This window comes from Marmota flaviventris, chromosome 19 (assembly GCF_047511675.1).
Source record: "Marmota flaviventris isolate mMarFla1 chromosome 19, mMarFla1.hap1, whole genome shotgun sequence".
NCBI classification, from domain to species: Eukaryota; Metazoa; Chordata; class Mammalia; order Rodentia; family Sciuridae; genus Marmota; species Marmota flaviventris.
The window spans coordinates 7,247,320-7,267,079 of NC_092516.1; the positions used below are offsets into that span (position 1 = coordinate 7,247,320).

At 55.0% G+C, this 19,760-nt stretch overlaps 3 protein-coding genes across 10 annotated transcripts; 2 read left to right on the forward strand and 1 right to left on the reverse strand.

Annotated features, from left to right (window-relative positions):
* Pgp (phosphoglycolate phosphatase) lies at window positions 1–2,800 on the forward strand. Its single transcript, XM_027940932.3, has 2 exons — window positions 1–687; window positions 781–2,800. Exons 1-2 carry the CDS (start codon window positions 48–50, stop codon window positions 1,104–1,106), a joined length of 966 nt encoding a protein of 321 aa, XP_027796733.2. The 5' UTR covers window positions 1–47; the 3' UTR covers window positions 1,107–2,800.
* On the reverse strand, window positions 2,784–9,022 carry Mlst8 (MTOR associated protein, LST8 homolog). Of its 6 annotated transcripts, none has more exons than XM_071605602.1 (9): window positions 8,962–9,022; window positions 8,323–8,525; window positions 8,106–8,157; window positions 7,857–8,037; window positions 7,414–7,489; window positions 7,189–7,341; window positions 6,261–6,385; window positions 5,962–6,125; window positions 2,784–2,893 (listed from the first exon to the last, which is right to left on the reverse strand). In XM_071605602.1, exons 2-9 carry the CDS (start codon window positions 8,449–8,451, stop codon window positions 2,784–2,786), a joined length of 990 nt encoding a protein of 329 aa, XP_071461703.1. In that variant the 5' UTR covers window positions 8,452–8,525; window positions 8,962–9,022. The 6 variants fall into 6 exon arrangements, with proteins under 6 accessions (XP_071461703.1, XP_027796731.1, XP_027796729.1 ...); XM_027940930.3 differs by lacking the exon at window positions 2,784–2,893 and adding an exon at window positions 3,357–5,851 and having other exon boundaries at window positions 7,857–8,019; window positions 8,106–8,154; XM_027940928.3 differs by lacking the exon at window positions 2,784–2,893 and adding an exon at window positions 3,357–5,851 and having other exon boundaries at window positions 8,106–8,154.
* Bricd5 (BRICHOS domain containing 5) lies at window positions 3,772–5,362 on the forward strand. 3 transcript variants are annotated; one of them, XM_071605603.1, is made up of 6 exons: window positions 3,772–3,822; window positions 3,981–4,103; window positions 4,328–4,483; window positions 4,554–4,655; window positions 4,878–5,031; window positions 5,137–5,362. In XM_071605603.1, the coding sequence occupies exons 1-6, from the start codon at window positions 3,772–3,774 to the stop codon at window positions 5,229–5,231; spliced, it is 681 nt and encodes a 226-aa protein (XP_071461704.1). In that variant the 3' UTR covers window positions 5,232–5,362. The 3 variants fall into 3 exon arrangements, with proteins under 3 accessions (XP_071461704.1, XP_034492400.1, XP_034492399.1); XM_034636509.2 differs by lacking the exon at window positions 3,772–3,822 and having other exon boundaries at window positions 3,855–4,103; XM_034636508.2 differs by lacking the exon at window positions 3,772–3,822 and having other exon boundaries at window positions 3,855–4,103; window positions 4,878–5,362.
* Window positions 9,023–19,760: the final 10,738 nt, after the last annotated feature.

The following is a 19,760-nucleotide window of genomic DNA, read 5'->3' on the forward strand; positions in this document are numbered from 1 at the left end:
GAGCGGTCGGTGGCGGCTGCGGCGGCCGGTGACGGCGGCGGGCGGCCATGGCGAAGGCGGAGGCCGGCGGCGACGACGCCCGCTGCGTACTGCTGAGCGCCGAGCGGGCCCAGGCGCTGCTGGCCGACGTGGACACGCTGCTGTTCGACTGCGACGGCGTGCTGTGGCGCGGCGAGACAGCCGTGCCTGGCGCGCCCGAGACCCTGAGGGCGCTGCGGGCCCGCGGCAAGCGCCTGGGCTTCATCACCAACAACAGCAGCAAGACGCGCGCGGCCTACGCCGAGAAGCTGCAGCGTCTGGGCTTCGGAGGCCCTGCAGGGCCCGGCGCGGGCCTGGAAGTCTTCGGCACGGCCTACTGCACCGCGCTCTACCTGCGCCAGCGCTTGGCCGGCGCGCCGGCCCCGAAGGCCTACGTGCTGGGCAGCCCGGCCCTGGCCGCGGAGCTGGAGGCCGTGGGCGTCGCCAGCGTGGGCGTAGGGCCCGAGCCACTGCGGGGCGACAGCCCAGCCGACTGGCTAGCCGAGCCGCTGGAGGCGGACGTGGGCGCTGTGGTGGTGGGCTTCGACCCGCACTTCAGCTACATGAAGCTCACCAAGGCTGTGCGCTATCTGCAGCAGCCCGGCTGCCTGCTTGTGGGCACCAACATGGACAACCGGCTACCCCTGGAGAAAGGCCACTTCATCGCGGGTCCGTGCGCCCCGGGGCGGGAGGCCAGAGGGCGGACTGCGGCCCCTCTCCGCCCTCTGATCCCTTGGCCCCTTCCTTCCTTCTGCCCCGCAGGTACCGGCTGTCTGGTTCGAGCGGTGGAGATGGCCGCCCAACGTCAGGCCGACATCATTGGGAAGCCCAGCCGCTTCATCTTCGACTGCGTGTCCCAGGAGTACGGCATCAACCCGGAACGCACCGTCATGGTGGGGGACCGTCTGGACACAGACATCCTCCTGGGCGTCACCTGTGGCTTGAAGACCATCCTGACCCTGACTGGAGTCTCTACACTCGAGGATGTGAAGAGTAATCAGGAAAGTGACTGCATGTCTAAGAAGAAAATGGTCCCTGACTTCTATGTTGACAGCATAGCCGACCTCTTGCCCGCCCTTCAAGGTTAAAGATTTAGTGTCTTTAATCTCCAGAATAAAAAAAGAAATTCAAAATCACTTAACCAAATCAATAGGTGGAGCTTAGGCATCCACTCATGTAGGTGACCACAGAGTGTAATTGGAGTTAAGCAAAAGTGTTTGTTAGTTTTGTAAGTAAATGTTCCGGGGGCAATGTTGTTTACAGATGCTTATATTTTAAGATGCACTTTTAATCTTTGAGGGCATTGTGGGGATAGGTCCTGGGCCTTGGATGTGTTGGCAAGGGCAGGCATAGCATCTGTCCAGGATTCAGGTAACTTCAGGCCCTGCTGATAATAATGAGGCAGGTCTAGGAGTGTGTCATGTATTTGACAGAAAATTTTATTCAGGGATTAAGCCCCCTTGAAGGGCAGAGGGGCAATGGGGCTGATTATTGTGACTGTTGTGAAACATTTGTACAGAACAGACCAGGCTTCTAACCCCCACCCTGCATGGTCATGCAGCAGAGGAGCAGCTGCTGTGTCCCAGCTCCTCACCTGCAAGGCGGGAATGGAGGAAGGGGCTACTCCCAAGTGGTGTCATCCTGTGTTTGAGGTGTGGGGTATTGCCCTTACCACCCTCCACCCTCCCCTGCTTCCTTGAAAACCACTTTGATGTCACAATTGTCTGTTCCATTTCAAATGCTCAGGGCTGCGGCTCCTCATATACAGCTGCCCAGTTCTGTAAAATCAGCCCAGCTAAACCTCGGCTATCTCAAGTGTGCATTTAAACCCAGGTGACTCAAACTGAGTGTATTGTCGGCTGAGGGGCTAAGTGGGCATGGATGCCTTTGCTGCAGTCTGGGCTGCTATACAGGGAGCTCAGAGCAGCATTGGTACCAAAAATAATAATTTTTTTCAACTTGTGAACAACTTTGTCAGGTGGTAAATTGAATCTTTAAATGTCTCATAGAGAAAATCCCACTGAAGGCTGCATGCCCTGCAAGCAGCGCACAGCTAAAGGCATGTACTACTCAAGGACTGCCTGTCATCTGGGGCACCTTCTTGGTGGGGAAGGAGAGAGGTCCCTAAGAATAGGAATTTCTTTTACAAAGCATCCAGTCTTTTCCTATCCTCCTGTCTCCTGGGTTTGGGTGGGGGTTAGATATCAGTAGCCCATGAGACCACCTCTCTTGGCCCTGGACTCCCTTGTTGATGGCCAGTGGGAGGATTGGCAGAGCCCACCAGCCAGCCAGGGGTTCTTGACAGGGGCTCTGGCCTTTTCTGTCTGTTCACTGGTTTGCTGACCTTTAGCAGCCTGCTGAGTAGACTCAGCAGCATTTGCAGGGCAGAGCTGGGAAGCTGTTCCTTTCTGCTGACTCCTTCCTGGTGCCTTGCCCTGCACCCAGTGGCTTCTCTCCCAGCCTTGTGGTCATGGTACTCCTTAATCTGTTCACCAAGTTCTCAGAGCAATAAAGGGTATTCCATCCCTGCAGCTGCTCCTGGCCAAGGTGGTTGGGCTGGGGCCATGCCTGTAAGGTTGGTGGTGCTGACGTTGGCTCTGCAAGGTCGGCTCAAGGTGGGTCTGGATATTGAGCAGGCCTGTCAGGGCATTGTCACCCACACCAGGAGCACATGGCAGGTGCAGCAGCCAGCAATGCCTCCCTCTTCTGGGAGCCTGTGTGCACCCCATCTCTGGCCCCTTGCACTGTGTGAACCCAAATGCACATTAAACTCTCAAACCCATGCTGACTGGGTCTTCCTTCCTTTCACGTGTGTAGCAACACCAAGGTGGCCGATGGCCACTATCTAGCCGCAGGTGGGGGCAGGATGGGAGGTCTGAAAGGAAAAGGCCAGTCTGAGATTCCAATTCCAGAGCCTTCCAGAGCACTGCAGCTTCACCCCATTTCAGGCCTGTTACAGAGTAGGTTCTGAGGATCAGGAAAAGCAGGGTACAAAACCAGAGCAGGATAGGGTCAAAGGGTGAAACTGTGAAAAGCACACACAACTGAGTTACCAAGCATCAGATGGCTGAAGAGAGACCAGGACTAGGGCAGTGAGCAGAAATAAGCCACCCTGGGGCACACACCCGACCTAACCATCCTTGGCAGGTGGGAAACTCCAGGAGGCTGCCAGTTGGTGACCCAGCCTGGAACTCTCGCGTCCCAGGCACGCACTCTAAAGGATGCCCAAAGCCCTGTGTGATATTGGAGGGGGCTGGGAAGCTGTTGATAGGCACCAGGAGGGGAGGGAAGCAGTGCCCATCTGTATACTAGTGACAATGAATAGGCAACAGTCTGTATTTGTTGAACAGTTTGTATTTAATGATGGCTCCCTGGGTGCCAGGGACCATGCCCACCTCTGGGAGTCTGCAGGTAACTGAACTGGAAACAGACTCTAAGACATCAAATCTGTTCCAACCAGACAGAATCATTTGGCTGGGCCTGGGCTGCCTGCAATGAATCAGCTGGACAAGATTCCCACTGAAGCCTGCAGACCTCATATTGTTCTGTTGGTACAAGATAGGAGTCAAGAGCCAGGCCTGATGACTGGCATCCTCAGTGGGAGAGAGGGCTGTCCTAGCTCTGACCTGGACATCAGATACTGAGCTGGGGAGGAGGCAGTTGTTTGGCTCATCAGAGTCATCCTGAGGTTTTCCGGGCCAACTCCTCCAAGGGGCTGCAAACAATCAGTGCATTGTCGGCAGGGGCTGCAGCATGGAGCAAGGAAGCAGCCACACAGAGAGCCCCAGGCCTGGGCCTGCAGAGGTGAGTACCTCTATCATTCTTGGGACAAAAACATGGGGATGTCCAGGGCAGGGGACAGGAGTACCACCATCCACCCCACCTTATCCCCTCTTTTCCCTAAGCAAACCTGCTCCCTGGTCTCTAACTCAATAGCCTCACTGACTGCAGTATGCCCCCAGGTGAAGACCAAGCCCTGCCACTGGGGCTGGAGAGCTGCAAGCCTGCTGTTATTGCTGCTGGCACTGGCTACTGCAGGGGCTGTGGCTGGAGGGCTTCTTGGGTTTGCTCATAGCCCTTCCAAGGTGAGCCCCACCTGAGGCCCAGGGACATGGGCAGTGGGAAGGGGTCAGGGAGGTTGGTCTTCCAGTGGAGCCAGGACCCAAAGTAGGCCCTAATACTGGCCTTAGAGCAGAGTACCAGAGGGTGGAGAGGCCCATTCACATGATGTTGAAATGCTGCAGCCCAGGGATAGGGGCCTATGGGGCTGCTCAGCCTGCCCAGCTAAACTCCCACTTCCCATTCTCAGTCATTGCTGCAGATGCTCCGGCTGACCTTCCCAAGCCCCCAAGTGCCCTGGTCCAATCAAACCACCATCGTGGACGTGGCCCAGAATATGGCAACCATTATAGTGACTCCACCTCAGAGCAACCGCAGCTGGGCAGTGCTGTTCGACGGGCAGAGCGTGAGTGGGTGGGGAGGGGATCAATCCATAGGTGCTGGGGTGGCCCTGCCTCACCCACCTGCCTCCCCAGGGCTGCATCTGTTACCGCCCTGCAGAGCACCAGGCCTGCTTTCTCCGCCTGATGGAGGCCCGAGATCGGGAAACCCTGCAGCTGCTGATGAACACCTCCAGGGTGAGCATGGTTCCACCACCAGGCCAGGGGCCAGACAAAGGGTCCTGTGTGTGGCCCAGCTGGGGCTCTGGTTTCAGGGAAACAGAAAGCTCTATCTTCCCTTAGCTGAGGCTGCTGACAAAAGTAGAAGGTGGGGCTGGCAGGTGGGTGTGGGATGCGAGTACCTGCCCAGCCAGGAGGAGGGAAACCCCCATGCCATAGCCCACCACAGCCTTTCTGCAGGCCCAAGGGTCTCTCAGCCAAGGTCATGACACCCACCATGCCCAGGAGCTGCTGGCAGTGCTTGGGAGCCATACTGTGGATCCTGCCCAGGTGGGGGCTTCAGTGCAGCACCTTTGTGCAAAGACCCCCATCTACTGGGCCCGTCAAGCTGAGGGTGAGTTGGGGCAGGATGTGTGGAGGGGCTGTGTGGCTCCTGCAGAACAATCTACAGAACTGCGTAGGAGTGCTTTGGAAATTCATGAGTCTCCCTCCCACCCAGGGCCCCAGAGGCAGCGGCTGATCTATCTCTGCATTGACATCTGCTTCCCAAGCAACATCTGTGTGTCTGTCTGCTTTTATTACCTCCCAGACTAAGCCCTCTGCCTGGCCCAGCCTGGCCACTGCCCCATGGACTACCCATGGTCCCACAGGCTAGTTAAGTTGGCTGTGTCACCAGCACCTGGAGGGAAGCTGCTGACAGGGACTAATAAACAATTCCACCTGGCCATGGTGGTGGTCTCTGGGTCTTTGGGCCCTGAACAGGGGCAGAAAGGAGAAGGAGGGGGAGGAGGAACATGACTTGGCAGGTGGGCACCAGCTTGGGTCCTCTCAGAAACTCTAAACCCCATAAGTCCCACATCCCGGATGGGAGTGCAGGCTCTCCCAGCCCAGCCATGTACGTCCTGAGTCAGTGGGCAATTGAGCAGGCCTGGCAAGAGGGAGGGGTAGCCCAGTCAGTCCAGCTAGCATGGTGGGCAAAGGCTAGTCTCAGAGTTTCACTCTGACCTGAGTAGTATACAGGTCCAACAAGCTACAGCCACTGCACCAGGCAGTCCCAGCTGCCCAGTTGCTGGCTGTGATCCTGAGGGGCAAGGGCTAACCAAGCACACTGTCATTGAACGCCAAACAGACGACAGCTTTCTGGTGGCCACCATACTCTCTCTTAATCTCTCCAGTCTCCACACACCAGAGCCGGGCCAGGTTGTCAGAGGAAGCTGCAAGGAGGGATTAGGCAAAAGCTCAGAGCCAGGACAGCTTAAGGCAGAAGAGCAGCAGCAGCTGTCATGAGCCACTCTGGAGGCCAAAGCAGGAAAACAAGGCTCACCTGTAACAATGTACTGAGAGTCCCCTGAGAAGGCACAGCCCCACATCCAACCTCGAGATGACTCCCCAGGATTGCTGCTCTTGATGCTGAGCTCTGTCATCAGGGAGAAGTTGGATGTCCTCCAAATCTTGCATGTCTGGTCAGCTGAGCAGGTGGCAAGGAGCCTAGGATGGGTTTAGAGTATGGGGTGTCATACAATAGCCATCCCCACCTGAACCTCCTGCCATGCATTAGGCCAGATCCATCATTCGCCCAGTCGCAGGCAGATCCCCTCCTGGGTTACCAGGTCCTACACGCACGTGGAATCAGGGCTGAAGCGGCACTGCAGGGCATAGCGTGTATGAGCTGGTATCTTGGTCTTGGGGATGAGCTGGGTCACTTCATCACCAATGCCCCCTGTCAGATTCCAGACGTAACAGTTTCCCTATAGGGCAAGAAGGAAGTCACTTGAAACCCTGAGTCTCAGAGAACGCTCTGAGGGCTAGACCTGAACCCAAGATCCACCAACACTAGGGATCAACATACACAAGAGTCCTGGGCCAGGGCATGCAGGCTGGCATTTTGGGTCCTTCCTATATGAGGCCCCTGTGAAGCCTGACCTCAAACAAGGGCCATGTCCAGCCAGCCAAGTGTAGGAGGCCATGCTGGCCAAGGACTCACATACACCTTGGCTGCTGGCCAATGGAGCTATGCAGAAGGAAAGGAGAGGAAAGAACTCAGAGTGCCTCAGGCCAAGGCTGTGAGGAGGGAGGACTGGGGCATGGACAAGTGAGGCATTGGAATCTAAGTGAAGTGAAGGGAGAAAAATGTAATTGGAGAGCAAGAACTGAACCTCAGCATTCCACTGGCTTTGGGCAGGAGTAGGGGCTTCTTGGGATCTAGCTGAGGGAGATGGATCAGGGGACCAAGGGAAGTCAGAGAAGAGGAAGGGAAGCCACAGAGAAGCTAACAGTATTAGGATACTCAGGCCAGGAGGTGACAGGGAGAAAAGAAGAAAATGGTCAGCCTTGAGAGATTCTAGAGACCGAGGAACCTGGCCTGAGAGGGCTACGGCAGGCAATGAGGGGGACATTAAAAATGGTACCCAAGTTCATGGCTTTGGGGGATGGATGGGTGTTAGAAACTGGGGAAGGGGCCTAAGGAACACCAGGGAATGAATCCATCTGCAGGGGATAGGTGGCTGGGTGCTGAGCTGCCCCTGCCTCTGCATTCCCCTCCAGGACTCACAGTGCTATTGACTGCTGCCATGTAGCTAGCATCAGGGTCAATGTGGGCAGATGTGATGGAGACCTCAGGTTCAGGGATCAGCTGCTCATTGTGATCTGTTTTCAGATCCCAGATGTGGATAGCACCGCTCTGGTCACCCACGATGAGCTCTGCCTGGGGGTGCAGGGGAGGTGAGGTGTGGCAAGACCGTTATTGTGCCCAGTCCCATGAGTAATCACCCCTCACCTGGTTGGGATGCAGGCATACACAGTTAATGGGTGCATTCACCTGGAAGATCCGCTGACACTGCAGGTTCCGAGACCTGTGGGGATGAGGTTACACACTGTCTCTGGTGGATGCTGTTGGTACCCCACCAGATGCCCTCTCTTGTCGCCCTGATGATGGGAGCTACCTTATAGGGAACACTTGTGAGGTTCGGTCCTTCACTCCAGGCAGTAGCCTGACACCAGTGACTGACAAGGGGGATGAAAGCCTGTCCCCTTGCCTCAAGGCAGAGCTAGTTCTTGGATGCAATTTCCTCCAACCTGCTTTTCTCCTTCCCTCCATAAATCACCCACACAAACCCCCCTGGATTAGCCTCTTCTTGGAGAGAATCTACCCAAAGATGGTCCCTTGGCCTGCCCCCCTCACCCTTGGATAGTGGGCCCCTCCTGCCCAACACCCGACACCTGAGATCCCAGATTCGGGCTGTGCAGTCCTCCCCGCCTGTGTACATCCAGCGGCCGTCCTCATGAAAGCCCACAGATGCTATGTTCTTATTGACTCCGTCATAGCTGATGATGGGATTGGGGTTATTGGAGTTGAGATCATACATGCGGATGTGCTGGTAACCTAGAGACACAGGCTGAACTGAAGAACGGTTATGCCCAGGTTGACCTGCTAGAGGTCAGGGATCAGAGGTCAAGAGTCACAGTTACCTGCAGCAGCAATCATGCTGCGATCTGGGGTGATCTCCAATGCATTCACCTGCTGTGTGTGTTAAGGAGGATGATGGGAAGGGAACCCTGAGACTAGGGGTCCTCCAAGGCCTCCACCACATGGCTTGGGCTGCTGCCTACTTCCCACCCCAAGCCATCAACCCCACCTGGTTATCCAGCCCAGCACCATCCAGCCCACCACCCAGGTGGAGGATACGGAGTCCTGGTGCTGCACAGTGCGAGTGCAGATTCCACTGTGGGCCTGCCAGAACCGCACAGTGTGGTCATAGCCCGCGGTAGCCAAAATGACCGGGTCACTGCCCACTGTGCCTGGGGATGTGTTCATGGTGCAGCTGCTGGGAAGAATATAGCCTGTACAGGGCCGAAGAGCTGATGGGCAAGGAGCAAAGTTCAGAGCATCTGGAGGGGAGAAAAATAGTATTTAGGGGATGCCCTCTGCGTCCACACGGAGCTCAGAGATATGTATTAATCTGACTTTAAAGACCGGGAAACTGGCTCATACAGGTTCTGGGACGCGCACAGCAGGCGAGAGACCATTGGGGACGCCAAGCAGTCTGCAGTCGGCAGGGGGCAGTCACGCGGAGCACCTCTGCCGCAGGGGCGGGCCGCGCACGCGCAGGCGGCGGGAGTCTGAGAAACCCGAGCGCTACGGCTGCGCATGCGTAGCTGGCCGATGGCTAGACCTGATGGGAGGGGGCGTTGGCCGTCTGGACCCTCGAGATCCCCTAGACTCCGCCGACTGTCTTGCCTTCCTTCTGCTGGCTAGCTTCCCCCGACCGCGCCCTCCTAGCCACCCATAAGCCGATTCCCGGCCCTCGTCCCACGGCCTCCGTACCTTACACGCACTCCGCATTCTACCGTAGTCCAGGACGGTGAGGGGAGCCGGAGCGAGTCGATAGAGGCCGGGGAGGAGCGTAGAGATATCGATGAATCTTCAGGGCGAGACCATGGGCTCGGTAGGAGGAGAGGACGAGACCAAAGTACTGGGGCGGGGACTCCAAGAAAACCTAGGGGCGGAGCAGATGCTAGTCGTGGCTCGGACCTCAGGCTCACTCGGGACCCAGCCCCCCTGGCGCAGCTGCCCATTTTGAGGCTTGGGCCCCAGTCAGTGTCGCGCCATCCCCTTGTCCTCCCCGACCCACTGCTCTACCATGCTAGGCTGGGATTGCCAGGCAAATTACAGAACTTGAATTTCAGACAAGCAACAAATAACTTTTTATTGTAAATATATCCCAAACACTGAGTGGGATACAGTTATACCAAAAACTTACTTGCTTATACAAACTCAAATGTGACTGGTTATTCTGTAGTTTAATTTGCTAGATCTGGCAGCCCTAGTCCAGGATCTTTCAAACCTATCCAGCCCCATTCTGAGTCTTGGTGCACCTAGCTCAGCCCAGGGATCCCTTTACAATTGTAGACCCTCATACCTGCTTTTCCATTCCAGCCTTCTGAACCCAAGCACGTGGCCTCAGCCCTTGAAACAGGCTCCCTAGGGTTTCTTACCACCACACTTGTGGACTTGGCTGCAACCCCCTTTTCCTGTGCCCACACAGCAGGTGGATCTGGCCTCTTGACTGATACCAAGTCCCTGGCACATCCACCCAGACTCTGGGTCCCAGGAACCCTCCTTTCTAATACCATGCCCACCTCTACTTTCTAGCCTCTAGTCTTTTAAGAAACCCCACATCCTCTCCTTATATTTTCTATTCTCCCCTTCAAAGAACTGTCCTCACCTCTTGCTAGCTCCACTTCCCTGCCCCTGCTCATTCCCCAACTTTACCTCCAGCTCGCCAATGAAAATTCTTCAAGGTCAGCAGCCATTACACTCTGCCAAGTCCAATGGATACTTTTTCTCCCACTTTTGGACACATCTGTATAGTGGTTTACAGCATCACGCCTGAAAATCTTCCATTTCCTTGCTTAGTGTCCTGGCACCAGATCTTTCTCTGCCTTCCTGCAGAGACTAATACCCTCCAGAAATCTCTCTGCAACACAAAATTCCTGGGGGCTCACAGCCACCAGCTCCATGGCTTCCAATGCCATCCTTTCTTTGGGGGTCTTTCCATCCTGTCTCCAGTCCTAGCAGCTTCTGGAGCCTCAGCCCTTGAAACACATTCAGCTGTCTGTTAAACGTGACCCCTTGCCAGGTGCAGTTGCACACATACAATCCCAGTGACTCAGGAGGCTGAGGCAGAGAGATTGCAAATTCAAGGCCAGCCTGGGCAGCCCTGACTCAAAATAAGAAAGGCTGGAGATGTGACTCAGTGGCAAAAGTGCCCCTGGGTTCAATCCCCAGTACCAATGAATAAATAAAAAAACACAGCTCCTCATAAGCCACACAGAGGACATCACCTTCCATGGCCAAGGCAATTCCTTGCTGTCTGCCCTTCCATGAACAGTGCCCACTTGTGTTACAGCTGGGTGCGATCTGGACACATCACCCTCCCTCTCTCTTCCCTTCAACCACTGTTGTTGTTTTTTTGTTTTATTTTGTTTTTCCCCCAGTACAGGAGATTGAACCCAGGGCCTTGTTAAAGCTAACCAAGTGCTCTACTACTGAGTGACATCCCAGCCCTTTGTTTTATTTTATTTTGAGACAGGGTCTCACTAAGTGACCCAGGCTGGCCTTGAACTTGCAGTCTTCCTGCCTCAGCCTCACAAGTAGCTGGGATTACAGGCATGTGCCACCATGCCCCATTCAGCTCCTGGTTTCACCTCCTACTGATCTCTGTCCTCTTCCGATGCTCTGCTTTGCCCCCACGCCCCCGCATAACAGCTTCCTCAGTTCATACACCCACATTTTAAAAAATTCTTTTAGTTGTAGATAGACACAATATTTATTTTATTTACTTATTTTCATGTGGTGCTGAGGATCTAACCCAATGCCTCACATGTGCTAGGCAAGAGCTCTACTACTGAGCTATACCACCAGCCCCTACTTTTTTTTTTTTTTTTTTTGTACCAGGGATTAAAACCCCAGAGATACTTAGCACTAAGCCACATCCCCAGCCTTTTTCTTTTTTTTATTTTGAGACATGGTCTTGCTAAGTTGTTTAGGGCATCACTAAGTTGCTGAGGCTGGCTTTGAACTTACAGGTATTGGCCACAGCCACAGTGCCTGGCCATTCAACCACTCTGCATTGTAGAGTGGTCTTTTACAAACCAGTCTGGCCTTACCACCCCACAGAGCTTTCAGGGGTCCCTGGTACCCTGCAGGCTCTTGGACCTGGCTTCTGCCTACCCTGTGGCTTCCTGGTCTCTCTTCCCAATAGGTCACAAAACAACAGGCTCTCACTTGCATCCTGTGCCTGCACCTAGGATATTCTTCCCTCTAAACCTTTACCCGCCAATTCTTCAGCTTTGGCACCTTTACCTGTACTTTGAGGGTTTGTTGTATGTGGGACTTTGTGCTGGGTATTTCTGTTTTAATTGGTGTGAAATTCACATAGCAAAAATTAATCATTTCAGCTGGGCACAATGGACCCACCTGTAAGCCCAATGACTTGGGAGGCTGAGATAGGAGGATCACGAGTTCAAAGCCAGCCTCAGCAAAAGCGAGGTGCTAAGCAACTCAGTGAGACCCTGTCTCTAAATAAAATAGAAAATAGGGCTGAGTGACCCTGAGTTCAATCCCATACCAAAAAATAAATTAACCATTTAAAGTGAACAATTCAGGGGCTGGGGTTGTGGCTCAGTGGTAGAGCACTTGCCTCAAGTATGAGGCACTGGGTTTGATTCTCAGCACCACGTATTAATAAATGAATAATATAAAGATCCATCAACAACCAAAAAAATATTTAAAAACAAATAAATAAATATAGTAAACAGTTTAGTCAGGCACAGTGATGCGTGCCTGCCATCCTAGCTACTCAGAAGGCTGAGGCTGGAGGAGTTTGAGACCAGCCTGGGCAGCAGAGCAAGACTCCGGGGCTGAGGCTGGGGCTGGGGCTCAGCAGTAGTGCACTTGTCTGGCATGTGTGAGGCAATGGATTCAATTCTCAGCACCATATATAAATATATAAAATAAAAGTCTATCAATAACTAAAAATATATTCTTATTTTTTAAGAGAGAGAGAGAATTTTAATATTTATTTTTTAGTTTTCGGCGGACACAACATCTTTGTTTGTATGTGGTGCTGAGGATCGAACCCCGGGCCGCACGCATGCCAGGTGAGTGCGCTACCGCTTGAGCACATCCCCAGCCCCCTAAAAAATATTCTTAAAAAAAAGCGGAGAGAAGGGCTGAGGCTGGGGCTCAGCTCACCTAACCCGGGCTCAGCTCTGGGTTCAATCCTCAGCACTACATAAAAATAAATAAATAAAATAAAGGTATTTTGTACAACTACAACTAAAAAAAAAAAAAGAATTTTTTAAAAATGGAGAGAGCAGGGTTGGGGCTGTGGCTCAACGGTAGAGAGCTCATCTAGCACGTTCGAGGCCCTGGGTTCGATCCTCAGCACCACATAAAAATAAAATAAAGATATTGTGTCAACTACAACTAAAAAATATTAAAAAAAAAAAACGGAGCGAGCAAGGCACAGTGGCATATGCCTGTAATCCCAGTGGCTCAGGAGACTGAGACAGGAGGATTGTGAGTTCAAAGCCAGCCTCAGCAACAGTGAGGTGCTAAGCAACTCAGTGAGACCCTGTCTCTATGTAAAATACAAAATAGGGCTGGGGATGTGGCTCAGTAGCCGAGTGACCCTGAGTTCAATACCTGGTACCCCTCCCCCAAAATCTGAGAGGGTGTCAGAGTTTTAAATAAATGAATAAATAAATAAATAGATAGATAGATAAATAAAGCAAGACTATTCAGTGATTTAGTCTGCTAACAACATTGTGCAACCACTACTCCCATCATCCCCAAAGGAGAACCACACCTACCAAGCGCCCCAAACCTAGCCCCTGGCAATCCTAATCCACTTTCTTTCTCTCTGAATTTGTCTATTCTACACATTTCACATCAATGGAATCATGCAACTGTGGCCTTTCACAGCTGGTTTCTCTCATTCAGCATGGTTTTCAAGGTTCATTCGTGTTGTATATTAGGGCTTCGTTCCTTTCTGTGGCTGAATAATATTCCATTGTGTGGATGGGCCACATTTTATTTATGTGGACATGTGGGGTATTTCCAAGAGTGTAATTGCTGGGTCATATGTTGACTCTATATTCAACTTTTTGAAGAACCACCAAAACTGTGATGAGTCTTATTTTTTTTCCTTTGCGGTGTATGTGTGTGCATGCGTGCATGTGCACGCACACACATGTGTATGGTGCTGAGGATGGAATCTGGGGTGCTCTACCACGGAGCTACATCCTCACCCCTTTTCAATTTTTATTTTGAGATTGACTTGTTAAATTGCTGAGGCTGGCCTTGAACTTGCAATCCTCCTGCTTTAGACTCCTGAGTTGCTGAGATTACAGGAGTGGGTCACCTTACCAGCTCATGAAAAGTCTTTTAAAAGCACTAAGTATCAGGTCCTCATAATAACTCTCCAGAGGAGGATGCACTCCCATTTGGAGAAAGAAAACTGGGAGTCAGAGATATAGAATTGCAGTTGAAAGCATATAGCTAGAACATGGTGGAGCCCAAGTTTCATCCAGATCCTGGTCAAAGCCCATCCTGTCCAACCCAACTCTCCCCTGGCCAGGGAGATTGCTCCCCAAGCAGCCCTTGCACCTCAAATGTCCTGCTCATCTTCCTCTTGAAGGAGAAATGACCTTCCCAGAGGCAGCTTCAGAGCAGGCTTGGGGGCAACATTGGGGAATAGCCACAATGGAGCCTAAGAGCAGAAGGAAGAAATGGGCTGAGGGAAAGTGTGGCCAGATGTATGTGGGTCCCCTTGACCCCAGGCCCTGAGCTGTTGCCTTTTCTGTGGGGCTCAGGGTGCAGCAGGGGACTGAGGGCAAGGAAGGCTACAGGTGCCCTAACCCAGGAGTAGCTGACAGGGCCCCTAACCTGTCTGAGCAGCCCCAGCATCTCTGCTGGGCAGGAGTGGGGCCAGGGCACGTGGTCATTGAGCTTCTTGGGGTGTCAGGTACTAGCACAGCACTTTGCAGAGGTGGCGTCCACACAAATGACAGGAACTGTGCAGCTAGCACACTGCTGCATGCTTCCTGAAGCCCATGGGGAAGGCATATTTGCCATCCCCCTTTTACACAATAAGCCAGGCAATAAGACTTTGGGTGGCAGGAGGGGCACCAGGGAAAAACCTGAGCAGGTACACAGCCGGGGGCACCGGCAGGAGCTGCTCTGTGGCAGCCATGCATCCAGGAAGGAAGCCAGCTTCGGCTGCAGTGAAGCTGTCGCCAGCTCTCCCCTAGACTGAGCTTCAGCAGTTTTGCTGGCTCAGCGGCCCCTCCTCCCAGGATCCTCCTCAGAGGCCTGACTTCCTGGAGGACTGCCTGAGTCCCACGCCTCTGCATCCTCGTCCCCCACCAGAGTGGCTGCCCGCCCTGCTGCCCTCATCCTTAGGCTTGGGGGACCCCAGGCAGGTGCACATCTCTGTTCCCATGTGGACCTTCCCATCAACCTGGGCTGCAGGCAGAACTGCTGGCCCATTTTACAGAGGAAGCAGCTGAGGAACTGTCCAAGGTCACTGGCTAGCAGTGACTGACCTGGGGCTTCTGGACCCTTTCTGGGCTCTGCCTCACCTAGTAGGGGAAGGCTCTGGCTTTCCTCCTGCTACATGTCACCCTGTGGGGTTAGGAATCTGTGGGTCCTTGAGCAGTAGCCCACCTGGAACCCAGGTACCCCTTCTAGACCACACAAGAATGTACCATATACTTGGGGCTCTGGAATTCCCTGACCCAAAGGCCTCAAGCCCACTCCCAGAATCTGTACAGCCCTCTTCCTCAATCTGTCCTCCTGAAGGTGGGCCACATAACAGGGTGCTCAGGAATACCTGTTTGTGGAGTGTGGGTAGCACTGGAGCTGGGTAGAGACAAGAGTGGGCTGCAGGCAGGGACCAGTTCATGACCCAGAAGGAATCCAAGAATTCTGAATTCAAATTTAGATGAAGGTATATTTGTCAAGGTAGGAGAACAGAATATATTTTATTTAACATGTTTCTAGTGTGAGTTAAAATATTTAAATATTCTGATATTCTGTGAGTGGGCCTGTATTTGTTTTTGCCCCAGGCTCTGCAAATGTCAGGCATAGGGGTTTACCTTAACAAACCCAAAACACAACAGTAAAAGTAATGATGATAGCTGTCTTCTAATCTGTATGTTGTACTTTTTTTTTTTTTTTTTTTTTTTTGGTAGTGCTTTCTATATGCTAGGCACTGAACATACAAAGATGAATCACTTACAGTTGTTCCCCATGCGGCCAGGAAGGGATGCTTAAGAACTTCACACGGAGCACAGCAACCGTTTGCTGAGCACTTACTGAGTTATGTGTGAACAGCTGTGTGGATAGCATCACAGTTAATCCTGAAGTAACCTAGAGAGCAAATAAGAGACTCAGACCAACATGACCAGCTCAGGATCACAGAGGTAGTAAGAGGAAGAACTGGGACACATCCAGGAACCAATATGGGTCTGAAGCCCAGACTCAGGACCTTAAGACTTTGGGACCTCAGATGGGGCACACAGCTTCTCTGAACCTCAGTTTCTTCATCTGTAATATGGGGATAATAAATCTAACCCCATCTATAAAGTGACCAGCACAGCACCTGACCTGGCAGGTACCAAGGAATTGGTCATTATCAAAGGGGGCAGGCAGGAAGAAAGGCCTTTGCAATTAGGGGCCCCTATGGGAGCCCCACATGCCAGACACAGGCCTGCTCGTTAAGCCTCATGGGAGACCTCTTAAGGGAATGACATGATTATGGGGTTCCCTGGGCCTGAAACTTCTCCTTCCCTACCCTCAGGCCACCCTCTTTTTTTTAATCTTATTTTTTTTTGGGGGGGGTTCTTTTTTTTTTTTTTTTTTTTTTTGGCTTTTTTGGAACTGGAGGTTGAATCCAGGGCTTTGCGAATGCAAGGCAGACGCTTTGCCACTGAGCTACATCCCAGCCCTCAGGCCACCCTCTTGGCCCTGTCAACTGGTCCAGGACCACAGGGAATCAGGCATCAGGCCATGTTTCATATGTGCAACTCCCGCCAAATTCTCCCAACAGCCTGGTTTGGGGTGCTGATCTGCCCCTCTCTGAGTCAGGACCCAGACCCCAACTGGCCTGTGTCTACAATGCTGCAGGCATGTCAAGGAGAAGGCCTGACCCAGGGCTGGGCTGGCCTTCAGGCAGGAGGTGAGAAGGGTGAGACCTTGGAGGTGGAGATTCCAGCACCTGTCAGATGCAACTGTCCTGCCTGGGGCTGTCCTGCTGCAGCTGCAGAGAAAGCAGGCTGGGGCCAGGGCTCTTGTTGGTGCTGGGCAGGGCTGTGACCCCAGCCGAGCTGGGGATGGGAGAGTCGGGCTCCCTTCGCTGTCCTAAGGGGACGGCTGTCCCCGGCATTGTTTGTGGAGAGGAGCCAGAGGCTGCTGGGGAAGAAGGTGTAGTTGGGGGGAGGGGATGCGGGTTCCCTGACACCGAATTCATTATTGGGAGATTCCTCTTCACAATCCCTCGACACCTCCCACGGGAACCGCAGGCCAGAGACGTCTGACAGCCTCTGGCGGGCCGGCTCCGGTGCCACGGTGCCCGGGTCCCCGCCCGCTCACTGCCTCTGAGTCCCTCCCCCTTGGGTCCTGCAGCCTCTGGAAGCCTCTCCCAGGCTCAGCCTCGCGCCGCCGTCGCGTCGGGGCTCCACGGCCCACCCCCGGCGCGGCCCACCCCAGCCCCTGACGGTTGTCTCCGGACCCCGTCGTCCGCAGAAGGACCGACCCGCGGGCCCGCACGTGGGGAGGGGGCGTCTGGGGGAAGGGCCCGGTGCGGGGGCGGAGCCACGGAGCCGGGCGCGCGGCGGGCGCTGGCTGACGGAGGTCAGCGGCCGCAGAAGCGGACCCAGGCGTCCGGGAGGCGGCGCAGGTGCCGCGCCCCCGCCCCGCGTCCGCCGCCGGCCGCCGCCCCCGGGCCGCCCCCCGCCCGTGACGCGCTGCCCGCCCCTGGGCGCCCGAGCCCGAGCCCGAGCCCGAGCCCGGGAGGGCGCAGGGCGGCGGGCGGCGCAGGCGGCGCGGCGCGGAGAGGATGCGGTCGCAGCCGCGGGGCCGCCGCCGCCTCTGAGCCGCCGAGCGCACGGAGCGCGCTGCGTCTCTGCGGCCCGGCCGCGCCATGGGGAAGGAGCAGGAGCTGGTGCAGGCGGTGAAGGCGGAGGACGTGGGGACCGCGCAGAGGCTGCTGCAGAGGCCGCGGCCGGGGAAGGCCAGTGAGTGCGGGGGGCGCGAGCGGCCGGCGGGGCCCCCACCTCCCCGGCGCAAGGCTGGGAGGGGATGCCGCGGGTCCCCGGGGGCGGGGCGGGGCCAGCAGCACCCAGACCCTCGGTCGTTCCCCCAGCGCTGGAGGAGGGGCGGCACCAAGCGCCGCCGTCCCGCTGTCCCCCCAGCGGGCACCTGCGGCACCCACCTCCCGGCCGGCCGCAGGCTTTCGCATCCCTCCCTCTCTGCCTCTGGCCCCTCCCTTCCCAGGCTGCGGGCTGAAGGCTGGAGGTCTCAGCTGGGGCCTTTAAAGGGCGAGGCTATTGCCCCCACACACTCACACACCACGGAGAGAGGGAGGGGGCCCCTGCAATGAGGGGCGACCTGGGGACTGACAATCCCTGTCAGACCTCTCTCCCCACCCCATGTTTAATAACAGGCTTGGGGTTGGGGGGGCAGGACCACGCTGGGGGTGTGGCTGCCCAGGCATGGCCTGGGGGGCTGTTTATTGATAACAGCAGAGGCCCAAGGTCGCCCAGCCCAGGGCGGTCTGGGCTCTAAGCAGGTGCCACCTGGGAGACAAGCGCTGTGAGCCCACTGCTCAGGCCTGAACCAACAGACCCTGGTCCTCCCTGGTTTCCCTGATGCAAAAGGGGAGCTTGAGGGAGTGGGGGCCCCCACTGTCCTTCCCTAGCTTGCGCTGTGGAGGCCCCAGGGAAGGGTTGGGAGCTTGGAGCCCAGATCCCAGCACTCATCCGGGCTCAGCTCAGAGCCTCCCTGGGGGCCACGGGAGATGGATGGATGGGCGTGTGGACCAGCAGCGTGTGCGGCTGCGCACGTATGACCGTGTCAGTGTGTCAGGGCACCTGTGCCGGCTCGGGTAGGGCTCTGCAGGTTGGCATGTGTGGAGAAGCGTCCTCACTGGCTGTCCTCACATCTGGGTGTCCTCACTCCCCACCCCATGGACTGTGTAAGCTGGGGAGGCCCCCCTCCTTTTTCTCCAAAGGGATGCTGAGATATGGGACTGCCTTGAGGGGTAGGTTCTTGAGCCCCAGGAACACTGCCCCCAACAGCCCTGCCTGGCCAACTCCTGTTCACTTTGTATAGTCAAAGCGAAGGGCACCCATGCCTTGTAGGCACCAGGTTGGCCCTGCTTCTGTCTCCCAGGGCTGGGAGGCTCTGCTTATTGGGTTGATTTCAGGGCCTCAGAGCTGAGAAAAGAGGGCTTCTAAGGAGGCAAGGTATAGGCTTCCACCTAGTGGCCATGTGTCCTTGGGTGCAAATAACTGGCTCCTTGGGCCTCAGTCTCCTCATCTGTAGGATGGGATTCTGGGTTCCCCACCTCATAGCAGTGTCATGAGAACAGTGAGAGGGCAATGAAGCCCAGGCACTTGTAAACACTCAGCAAATGCCAACTGTGATGGCTTCCCTTGACAACAGGAAGTCCAGGCCATTCTGCCATCCTGGGGAGGTGAGGGGGGCTTTGCCTCCAACTGGATCTCTACCTCTGCCTCAGGCTAGTCTGGTCTCTGGGGCAGGAGAGACACCTGCCCTGGCCCCCTGTATCTGTGCTCTCTGACTCACAGGGGCGGGTGTAATAAATCAGACAGAGAAATCCCTCCATGAATTAGCACAGTTGTCATGGCAACGCTGGCCTGCTTTGGAGTAAGATGTATTTTGATTCAGCAAAGTACAGCTGGAGTTTAGGCCACTGGGCTGGGGGCATCCAGCACTGTCCTCAAGCCCCCCTCAAGGAGCCCAGAGGTGTTCCCACCATGCTTGTGTCCTTGATCCCTCTCCTTCCTTCTGCCTGACAGCTGCTGTCACCCCAGGCTCTGTCAGCCCCCCACCCTGCCTTGAAGGGAGCCTCCCCTTGCACACTTAGCAATTGTCCTTGAGGAAGAAGAGACTGCTTGGAAGGGAAAATGCAGGACCAGGGCTGCCCTTCTGCTGCCGTGGAGGAGCCCTTCCCTGGCCTCTAGCCCAACCTCCCTTCCCCAGGACGTCCTGGAGGAATTCCCTGAACACCCTGGGCCTCTGCAGGCCTCCCTCTCACCTTGGCCCACTAAGAGTTTCCTTCCAGCCTGGAGTGTGGATCTGACCCCAAAGGTGGGGGTAGTCTCAGGAGAGCAATTAGAGGGCTAGGGTCATGAGAAATGGAGTCCCAAGCTATAGGGCAGATTGGGGAGCGGAGTTTTTACTGATATAGAATGCATAGGACTTTGTGACCTCAGGGAAAGGGCCTCCCAGGACATTCAGCTTGGCCCACAATTGCCCTACCCCACTTCCCCAGCCCTTTTCAGCCACTTCATTCAGAGAAACTGTCTCTGTGT

Excerpts from the sequence above, each read along its gene's own strand:
- Pgp (XM_027940932.3), top strand. The coding sequence starts at position 48 with ATGGCGAAGGCGGAGGCCGGCGGCGACGACGCCCGCTGCGTACTGCTG. Across the intron at positions 688-780 it reads GAAAGGCCACTTCATCGCGG|GTACCGGCTGTCTGGTTCGA; the intron begins GTCCGTGCGCCC and ends TCTGCCCCGCAG.
- Bricd5 (XM_034636508.2), top strand. The coding sequence starts at position 3,855 with ATGGGGATGTCCAGGGCAGGGGACAGGAGTACCACCATCCACCCCACC. Across the intron at positions 4,484-4,553 it reads TGCTGTTCGACGGGCAGAGC|GGCTGCATCTGTTACCGCCC; the intron begins GTGAGTGGGTGG and ends CTGCCTCCCCAG. Across the intron at positions 4,656-4,877 it reads TGCTGATGAACACCTCCAGG|GCCCAAGGGTCTCTCAGCCA; the intron begins GTGAGCATGGTT and ends GCCTTTCTGCAG.
- Mlst8 (XM_027940927.3), bottom strand. The coding sequence starts at position 8,451 with ATGAACACATCCCCAGGCACAGTGGGCAGTGACCCGGTCATTTTGGCT. Across the intron at positions 6,126-6,260 it reads CGCTTCAGCCCTGATTCCAC|GCTCCTTGCCACCTGCTCAG; the intron begins GTGCGTGTAGGA and ends AACCCATCCTAG. Across the intron at positions 5,852-5,961 it reads CTCTCAGTACATTGTTACAG|CTTCCTCTGACAACCTGGCC; the intron begins GTGAGCCTTGTT and ends CCCTCCTTGCAG.